At 36.5% G+C, this 10,233-nt stretch overlaps 1 protein-coding gene and 1 long non-coding RNA gene across 2 annotated transcripts in view; one reads left to right on the top strand and one right to left on the bottom strand.

Moving 5' to 3' along the window:
* LOC144641657 (uncharacterized) overlaps positions 1-10,233 on the bottom strand; it is a 188,607-nt gene that overhangs the window by 112,025 nt on the left and 66,349 nt on the right. The gene's annotated exons all lie outside the window — the stretch shown is intronic.
* LOC144644715 (ankyrin repeat and MYND domain-containing protein 2-like) lies at positions 558-8,303 on the top strand. The gene is made up of 12 exons (XM_078504241.1): positions 558-654; positions 734-798; positions 1,236-1,343; positions 2,694-2,724; positions 2,879-2,977; positions 3,096-3,170; positions 4,086-4,171; positions 5,223-5,437; positions 5,799-5,934; positions 6,327-6,382; positions 7,061-7,133; positions 7,682-8,303. Exons 1-12 carry the CDS (start codon positions 594-596, stop codon positions 7,994-7,996), a joined length of 1,320 nt encoding a protein of 439 aa, XP_078360367.1. The 5' UTR covers positions 558-593; the 3' UTR covers positions 7,997-8,303.

The following is a 10,233-nucleotide window of genomic DNA, read 5'->3' as shown; positions in this document are numbered from 1 at the left end:
GGTGAAAATGGAGAATGGGCTATTCCATTAAATATTCGCCACCCCCCCCCCCCACCCCCTGAGGTACTTTTGTGTCAGCCGCCTCAGAAATAACTTTTGAAGACCGCTTCAGAAATAAAGATCAAAGTGCCGACACATTCCCCTTTCAGAAAAAAAGAGAGTTTAAAGACACCGTTATAAATCCCCTCTCAGAAATGACTTTTGAGGACCCCCTCCCTTCCCCTCAGATTTCCCAGTACCTCAATAGGGGGTGTGCAGATATTTATAAATGGCCGGAATGTCCCAATTTTGAAATCACGTGGAGGTCGAATTCGACAACAAACTTCAGAATGTGTTTTGCTCAGAACCAATTGTGATTACTTGTGCTACTTAGTCATTTCGTATAGTAAGTTAACTAATTCAAACACCACTTGTTTGTGCTAACCAGCAATACTGATCGAATAAACCTCACCTTCATGGTTTTTCACGTTCATTTCGTCCGCCATCTTGATAACTGAATCGCCGTTTTGTGCGGTCAGCGCACTTCCAGGCACACGACTTTTGAGTGTCGCATAAATGACGCCTGCATCGACTCAATTGACAAAACTCACAAAATGGCTAAACTTGGCGAGCTGTCAGAGGACGAGAAATCATTGTTTTTGCACATAAACAAAGGTAAAAAAAAATATTATATGGCAAGTGCATATTTTGATATTAATTTCGTACTCTTGTTTCTTAATTTTGGGCTTTTTAGGCAATGATCAAGAGGCATTAAGGCTTCTAAGCTCTGGCAATGTGAGAGTTGACTGCTTGGACGAGGTATCAACTTAATTGTTTTGTTTGAATTATTTTCTAACTACAGCGTTTATTTCCACAGCTTTATCTACAGTGATAATATATCTGGATCATTTTCCATGAGCAAAATGAGGACATGCATTAGATTCTGTCCTTCAGAAGCGTTAGCCCTCCATGGCCAATCCAAAATTACCTTTTTCAGTTTTTTTTTCTTTCTATTTTATTTGTATAGTTTTTAAAATCTTAGTTAAGTTTATATTAGTTGTGTACTTTTAATCAGGGAATGAATGAATGTTCTTGAGCTTTTGTATAACTGGTAGTGGCGAGAGAAAAAAGGCGAACTTTACGAAAAGGTTAAAAAAATATGCTTAAATTTTACTGTTTCACCAAAGTTTTCTGATCTCTGTCGCCAATCGTATTTCACTTTTGTCATAATAACTTATTTTTTTTTTACTTTTCAGCATGGAATGACTCCTTTAATGTGTGCGGCATACAAAGGCAAGACAGAAATGTGCGAATTGCTGCTGGCTCAAGGTGCAGACATTAACTCTAATAACCATGAACACCAGGTAAAGTGAAGAGCTTTCCAATAACATTTATTTATATTATTTACGCTTATATAACATTGTGGTTCAATTTTATCCTCGGTAAATTTTATATTCCTTTCGTATTGGGTATGGTAATGTATGATTATGAGTTGAAAACAAAGGAAAATAAAATTTGAACCAAGGATACTAGTAAAATTGAACCACAACATATACTTATTGTATTAAACATACTGTTTTACTCTAAGTCTTCTGTTTTGTTACATTTTTTTTGCTTAATTGCCACATACTTTCAATGTTGACTGTTACTAAAATTCTTTAATATCCATCGACTTTTTCCATAAAATAACCTTATAGTGTCAGTTCTTTAAATTATGAGAGTAGTCTGAGTTTAAACTTACGCATTTTCCTGTAGGTAACTGAAGAGCTAGACTCAAGACAATAATATTATAGAATAAACAATTCAGGGTCTTTTGTTGTCATGCTGCAAACAGCTGTGTCTTACATGTATACAAATTTATTAACCCTTGATCAGTCCATGTTGTTCCATGTCCTTTGATTGATATCATTTTTTTACTTCAAAATATCACATTTTAATTGTTTATTTAGTTATTTTCAAATTAAAGTACAGAACATAAACAAACAGTGCAAGAGGTAACAACTAGACCATGTCATTCTTCTTTTGGTAAAAAACTAAAATATTATGACATCTGGCTGGTTGGTTCATAGCACTGTGACTTACACTCAAATCTGATTGGCTCACAATTGATATAATTACCCTTTGCATGCTCAAAATATTGGCTCTAACCAAAGATTGGTAAAGTTTTGGTGCTATTACCAAAGGGCTCGCTGCCACTAGTAGGTTAAGTCTGTGTACGAGCCTAGTGGCCCATCAGACTGAAGCTTATCCTGGTTTCAGTACAGTGAAGCAACTAGCAGTATTTCTACTCCCCCTGGATGGGATGTTAGTCCATTGCAGGGTTACCCCCCCCCCCCCCAGCATTAAATTTGCTGGTACCCATTTGTACACCTCTCCTCACCGGTGAAGAGATTGCTTTATGAGAGTAAATTGTCTTGCCAGAGAACACAACACAATGACCCCAGGCCAGGGCTCGAGCCCAGACCGTTCAATCCAGAGTCCAGCGCACTAACCATCAGGCCACCGCAGCTCCCATAGCTGCCACTAGTAGGGACTAGAATATAATCATGTGTGCAGTTAATATGGTTACATAATAATGCCGACAGTGAGCTTGTGGCTTCCCAGTGGCACTATCACCCAAATGCACTTTTTGAAGTTAAGAGACTTACAAATGCACAAATAGTTCTCTCATTACTTACTATGACTTAACATTTTGTTATTTCTTTGTATATCAGTACACAGCTCTCATGTTTGCCTGTCTGTCAGGTATGCTTCAGACATTTGATTCATTAATAATAAATATAATAAATGATGTTTTTTTATTGCTTTTTATTTAATAGTATTTGAAAAATTTTCTCTCAGTGAAGGGGTTATCAACTTTATCATATTTCATTTCAATTTGTTTATGTTTAATTGTTAGGATCTGTGGACACTACAAGAGTATTACTTGAAGCAGGAGCAAGAGTAAATGCGCAGAACAATCTTGGTAGAACGGCTGCTCAGCTTGGGGCTTTTGTTGGTAAGGAAAAAATAATATTTTTTATATGCGCAAAGTATCTTTAAATTTTCTTTGTTTTTCTGCTTGTAGCACTCATTTTTTGGACAGATTACTTTAATATTGAGTTTTACCTCTGCAGGTCAGAGTGACTGTGTTAGCCTCATCAACAACTTTTTGTCAGTGGAGGATTTGGAGTATTATACAAAGCCTCAAGGTCACAACAGATTTTATTATTGATGAATGTTTATCTTACGTTGCATGTATTCACTTGAAAAAAGATTAATGATAATCATAGTTATGTAATATCTTACTTAAGGTTACTATTGTTAGTGTCTACTAATTTTAACAATTTTAGCGAGTTGGGTAAACATCGCTAAATTTAGTATGAATTCACTAGAATTTGTATCAGTCAAATTTTAACTTTTTAACAAATTTTTGGCCTTGCGCACGGTGTTGCCTACCACTCGAATTTTGGCCGAAGCAGATGTATTTGATTCTAATTTACTGTTCACAGAAACGTTAGAATCTTACAATTTTCTTTGGCATGTTTGTTCAGATAACAGACCTAAAGTATTTTGTATGTTAAAATGCAATTAAGCTAAAGAGTGAGAAGTAAGAGCTAAAAGAATTTCAAAACATGGTCGAAAATCTGCACTTCCGCCGTAACAAACACGGCGAAATATCGTTAAATTTAAGTACCCTCCCCCTCATACCCCAAAGGGAAAACAAAAATAAATATTATAGTTGACTTGAAAAATTCTTTAAAAAATGGATATCTCTATCTTAGGCATAAAAAAATTATGTTCATTAAAAAATGGTTTACACAATATCACTTATAATAATTTTTAAAATGTTCAGAAAATTATCGTTAAATGAAATAGTCCCTAGATCTTGCTCAGAAAAAAAATTGCTCAAATTGGTAACCGCCAACAATAGTAACCTTAAGGTAGTAAGAGTTATAATCCATCCAAATAATTATAAATGATCTTGAAACACTGTATATATATATGAAAAGCAGACCCAACATTCTACTATTCTACTACATTCTTAGACTACTATTTTGACATCACATGATTTAAGAGCTTGTGTATCAAGGCAGTCTTATTTATGATGGTATTTTAACCAACAGGTTTGGAAAAAGAACCCAAGCTATCGGCTGCCTTGGTACCTGTGCTACACAAATATGCTGTCAGTCAAAAATTAAGCCCTGTAAAGGTACTATGTTAACTCTTTTTACTACAGCAAGGAGCCCAATAGTATGATTACATGTACTACTTCGAACAAATTGAATATCTTATGTGTAGGCATTATATAGTTCACTTCTGATTGGATTAAATCTACATGAAAGAATGTGAATAACGTAAAATCACATCAATTTCAATTTTTTTTATGCACATGGCACTTAAGAGTACATACAGTTTTCATTAGAATGTGTACGTGTATAAATTGAAGCAAACAATCTTTATTATTATATAAAAAAATTATATTTAAAAATCTCTAAAACATTAAAATTAAATTTTCATCAATATTAACAGGTAATATTTACAAGTAAAAATTAGAAAAAAATATCATAATTTAAATGTCGCAAATTACAGGGATTAAAGGTACTGGTACTTAAATTTAAGCCATATAGGCTTTTAGAGATCGCTTAAAGATATCATGTCAGGTGATTTCCTTACTATTGGAGGCAACGCAATCTACAGTTTGCAGGCCATAAATGCGAAAGATCTAGATGCATCAATTTCATATTGAAGGGAGTTCCCGCCTTGTGCTAAGCCCTCGTAAATTATATGGAACATTCTTAAAATTTAAAAATTCACTGATATAAGGTGCTCCCTGGTTGTACAAGCACTTTTACAGCAGAACTAATGATTGAAATTCTCTGCGTTGTTTAAGCGACTTAATATCAGCTAATTTTAAAAGGTCACATTATTCTTGGGCTCCAGTTCTTGCTGTAAAAATATTACCTTAATTAATTAATGCATTATCTCAAGGCATTCTTAAAAAGGCTGTATGTAATTGTAATACTAATTTTTCATACTTTTGGCACCTGAAAATAATTATTGTTTTTAATAGGTAAAACGTCTACAATGCATATTAATAATTTAGCTCCTAACACCTCACCCTTTCCCCAGAGTACACCCTGTCGCTAGTCTTGGATGGTGACTGACATTTCAACCTTGGTACATGTACGTGAGCTCTGATCCTACCAGTATTTGTTTGCTGTTCAGCTTATCAAAGTTCTTTCTTTTTCCATGATTACCAGATAGCGATGTATCTACAAGACAACTTAGACCTTGTTACAAACTACAAAAGTCTAGTGAAGGTTATGGAACTAATAGCAGAGTCCAATGTGAAGTCATCAGAGATGCATGAGGTGCTAGCTATGAAGATCCACTATCTTGCCTTTGTGCTCAAAACATGTGCTCGCTGGCACGAGGAACTGGAAGGAAAGGGTGGGATTGATGGTTTCATAAAATTGTAAGTAAACATTGGTGCATGTTTTGATTTTGTTACCATGCTTACATGTAGTAGTTTTGGCCAATCAGATTCAAGTGCAAAGCTGACTATGTGCATGCGTGTATGGATGCGTGTTTGCGTGCGTGCGTGTATACACCCAGCGATCAGCAGGTCATCTAGTATTTACTCCACAAGTAGGCCTAAAATTGAAATTTTCAGTTTCTGGTTTGAAATAAAGTAATCCTTTCATGAACATTTTTTTCCCTGAAAGATTCCAAAGTTAAAATCTGGTGCAATAGCTAAGGGTTGCCATGATATAAGTGCGAACTGAGCAAGTTAATTTAGTTGGACAAACGTTTTGCCTTTTTCTCTCTCTCCACAGTTTAACAAAAGGCCGTACCTCAGATGGGTTTTTTCTAAATGTGGAAGATCTTATTCGTCAGGCCATAAAAGAGTTTGAGTATCCTGAATGCACCATATTTAAACAACTGGTTCAGACAATAGCACCTGTTGAAAAAGTAAGCGTCTTGGATGTTTTCTAAGGCTACAAACAAGCACACAGTGTATTTTGTCCTGCATGATCATTGAGCGAGAAAATGAAAAAGGAAAAAGACGTGGAAGGTGAAATAACTCTTTGACGTATCCGAGGGAAAACAGGGATTGCTCCGGTGTCATCATTATCTTAAGATAAGAAAAGGGGAGTTGCATTAATAAAGCCATAATTAAATATCCCCCGCAAAAAAGGAGAAAGAAAGAAACCAACTTTTACAACTCCCCCAAAATATATCAAACATCACAAGATACGTTAGCCTAAAACATTCACTACCCCCCCCCCCCCCCATAATTAAATTGTTATTAACATAACAATAATTAAATTGTTATTATTGGTTGTTCCTTTGCTTATCGTTAGGGGCGTGAACCAACCGCTCTTGCTGTACTCAGTCAGAGTATAAATGGCCTTCGCTGGTAAGTCACTAACTTACGGTTTAAACTTTTTACTAACTTATAATTTTGTACATATACACTTTTTACCTTTTAACCGTCTTTTATTTGTAATTTTTAGACCTTTTTTTATTTCACGAGAGCGTTTTAACGAGCTACGGCTCCTGAGCTCTTCGTGGTTGAATAAACTATGTCTATGTCTATGTCTATGTCTATGTCTAGTTCAAACGTTTTACTAACTTATGGTTTAAAACGTTTTACAAAAGTTATTGTTGTTAACAGTCTTAGTGAGTGCTCAGTAACCTAATTTCTCACATTGTTGTCTGCCAAGTAAGTCCAGCCGATACCCCATGGCTAGTGGGTATTTCTGTTGCGCTTGTGGAATTTATACATGTATATCACTTCCTTGGTGGCCATTAAGGAAGTCTTTTGGCCGCGCTAGCACACAATGGCCCCAACTTACCCAAAGGACAGCCTTGAAAATTTGTTTTCTTTACAACCTGAGTCGCTGGCGATAATTTTTGAACTGAGACGAATTCTCGAATTTTGACCCCCAAATAAATGCTCCATTGTCAATTGCAATTTTGAAACCAATCACAGGCCTGGAATCTGTGACAAGCACCCCGCACCTCGGTGAATCACCACCGGCTCATACAAAATTAACGGACGTTATTTTTTTTCTCTTGAACTATCTTTTTTCAGTGGTGACTTTAGTGACTGCTGCGGGGTTTGCACTGAGAATCGAAATGTGAAGAAATGTTCAGCCTGTAAAATGGTAAGTGCTGTTAGAATGTTATCGATGGTTGAAGTGTTGTATTTGCTGTTTTCTGGAGCATGAAGCGACTTGGAGTAATACTACTTTTCCTAGATGTATGCTAGTCCATCGCAGGGTTACCGTGCAGCATTTCATTCGCCGGTATTGCGAGACTAAAGTGTATTGCCCTAAAACACATGCAATGACTCTGGCAAGGACCCGAACCCTGATCTCTCTGTGCAGAGTCCAGCGCACTAACCATTAGGCCACTGCGCCTCTCCCACCACAGGGTTACCCAACGTCATTTACTAGTTCACCGGTACCCATTTATACACCTGGGCGGACAGAGAGACTGTTAATAAAGGTTAATTAGCAGGCTTGTCTAAACAGCTGATTCCAAATAATTCTTCTTCCACGAGCCCTGCAAACCCTAGAATAAGTAGTTTGTGTCATCAAAGCTTTCTGTCTTTCTTTCTGATTTACCCCGGTTCGATCCACAAAGCCTCTCTCTATCCCGTCCAAGCTTCCTAGTAAATAAATACTCACAGATATATACGATTCTTCAATAGGTTGGTTACTGTAGCGTCAGATGTCAAAAGCTTCACTGGCAAACACACAAGAAATTTTGCAAACAGCTGGCGAAGGAGTACGAGGAACAACTTGCCGCAAAGCTGGCGGAAGAAAAACTTGAAAAAGAAGAAATGAAAAAGAATGGTGAAAACAAAACTGCAGTCAATGGAAAAGCTGAAGACATTTTGAACAGTGAAAATTCAGAAGCTGCAAATAGAGAGGAATCAAATACTCAACCCCATGCTGCTGTGAATGATCCAAAGCCAGAGCCAACGGACACACAGTCCAGTGGTATTCCCGAAGAAAAACCTTAACTTTACTTAAGTTCCTCAAGTTTCTGTCTTTAATTTTTAAAGAACATATTCGTTAATCCATGCTCACATTTTTCATGGAATTCTGACTAATTTAAAAACAAAAAAAGCGCCATGTCCCATTCCCATTCTTAGTAACTTGCAGATGCCGCACGCTGTATGCAGAAAACAAAACTTCTTTCTTTATGAAACTTAGCGTAGTGCATGCTCATTTACAGTTTAGTGTGCAACACTTATAATAAAGATAGCACCTACCGAAATGAATAACTTTTGAGCTGCTCTTTGCTTGAATAAAGGCGTGCAGAAAAAAGTTATTGTTGTAGTGGTTCTTGGTGGTTGTTCTGCAAATACAAAAGTCATTACAAAAGTCGCATGCATGTACATGAGACCGCGTTTCTTAGAATAAACGGGTGCTCAATGTGGCATGCATACATGGCTGACCAGTCGCTCTTAAATATAGTACTGTACATATTATTCCGTGTTTTGCAATACCGTAACAGCCGGCTTGTGAATATAATGTCCATAATACAAACTGGCCTTGTGGACTGACAGCAGTCATCTAAAGTAAGGTCGCGGGGGACAAGTTCCGCTCATCGATATGCATCTAGAAAAGCGTATGCACGAATGTTTAACTCTCAATGAAACTTAAAATTATGCCACAAAGAAGATTTTGACTGATATCAGAGTGGTAACTAAGATCAATTTTTATTGCGTTCTTCTCGAGCGGAAAACTTGGACACAAAACTACGTTTTTTTTTTTTAAAAAAATTAACTTTAGTGGCTTACAGCAAAGCGCGATTCATTCAATAAAATCAATCAGGACCGTAACTAGCAAGAGGCAAGACGAGGCACTAGATTTTAACCCCAAATTAAAAACAGTATGTTTAGTTTGGAAAATAATCCCCAGTTGAACAGGGCCTTAAATTCGTCCCTTCTTAACAATACAATACAATACATACTTTATTGACTTTCCCCCTAGAGGCTTTTCAAAGACAATGAAATAAATACAATAATAATTTAAAACTACTTAAAAACTCTAAGATGATATTCATACTTAAAATTAATTAACTAGGATTAAGAATCTATAAAATCTTTGATAAGTTTACGTTTAAGATAAAACTTAAAAGCAGATACTTTCTCGAGAAAAGGAAGCCAAATGAATGCAACGGTATTATAACAAATTTCTAGTTATTGGGGGACAAAAAAACGGTACATGACGAAAACGTTCGACCAATAAGACTTTTTCTAGTTTGACACAATTTATTGATAACCAAACTGAGCAAGCCTTTTACATGAATAATGCTGAAACAGCAATTCGTCGGTGTATTTACTCCCTTAAAAATGTGGCTTAAGCTAAAATACCTAAAATCCTAAATAATGCGAAATTTTGCTCGATTCGGGTTGCTTTTGCTCCATAAATTGCAATTACATGAAAAAAGCGCATTAGGAAGATATTTGACCTGTTCTCTTAAGAAAGAATCAAGATCTGATTTTTTTTCTGAATTGTACTTAGCCTAATGTCAATATGCCTTTCGCTCTTCGAGTTTTTTTTTCAGTTGACAGTGCAAAAGGGATAGAGCATTACTACTACTTTGCTCTCAGGCAATGGATGTAACTGATAACCAAAAAAATCTAAGCGGGTACGTGAGTTACAAAGCTTTTGTCAAAGTGTTCTGTACATCTTATGTGCCATGGCGTATAATGTTGTTTTGTTAGTTTGCTTCTTTTGAAAAACTTGGTACATTTTTTTAAACGTATTAAAATCGTTTGTTCATAACTCTTAAAAATGTTCGCTCAGCCCGAGCACTTTCGCTGTTCGTGCACACTCCTTGGCGTCTTTTTCGCTCATGCATGGGTTTCTTGCAAACCTCTTGTCGACAAAACCGACGGCATCTCGTAAAAGACTGAATGGCATCTTGTTCCTCTGGCCTGAACGATCGAGAGGGGATTGGAGGTTGTAATGCTGGTTGCCTAATCGGCTGAGGCTCAACTGTGTTTCCGTCACTCAACATTGCTCTTTGGTGCGCTTGATTTGTTTGTGTAGCTCCTAATGGTCCGTCAATTGCAACCATTTTGTTATTTTCTTTGCTTTCATTAGGGTCATACACAACATCAGGTGTATTTACCTGTGGTTGACACCATGAGGCCAATGTATTCTTTTTTCTGCTCCGGATTTGTGGACTCGGATGATAAGTGGAGTTCCTGTTACCATCTCTTCCAACATTCGCTGCTGCTGTTTG

This window comes from Oculina patagonica, chromosome 2 (genome assembly GCF_052425735.1).
Source record: "Oculina patagonica isolate OP01 chromosome 2, crgOcupat, whole genome shotgun sequence".
In the NCBI taxonomy this organism is placed as follows: domain Eukaryota; kingdom Metazoa; phylum Cnidaria; class Anthozoa; order Scleractinia; family Oculinidae; genus Oculina; species Oculina patagonica.
Note: the sequence above shows the minus strand (reverse complement) of the source record. Positions and strands in the feature narration are given on the sequence as shown.

Bases quoted from the DNA above. Each gene is read 5' to 3' on its own strand.
- LOC144644715 (XM_078504241.1), top strand. From the start codon at position 594: ATGGCTAAACTTGGCGAGCTGTCAGAGGACGAGAAATCATTGTTTTTG. The intron at 2,725-2,878 runs GTATGCTTCAGA...TTTAATTGTTAG, and splicing joins CATGTTTGCCTGTCTGTCAG to GATCTGTGGACACTACAAGA. The intron at 5,935-6,326 runs GTAAGCGTCTTG...GCTTATCGTTAG, and splicing joins CAATAGCACCTGTTGAAAAA to GGGCGTGAACCAACCGCTCT.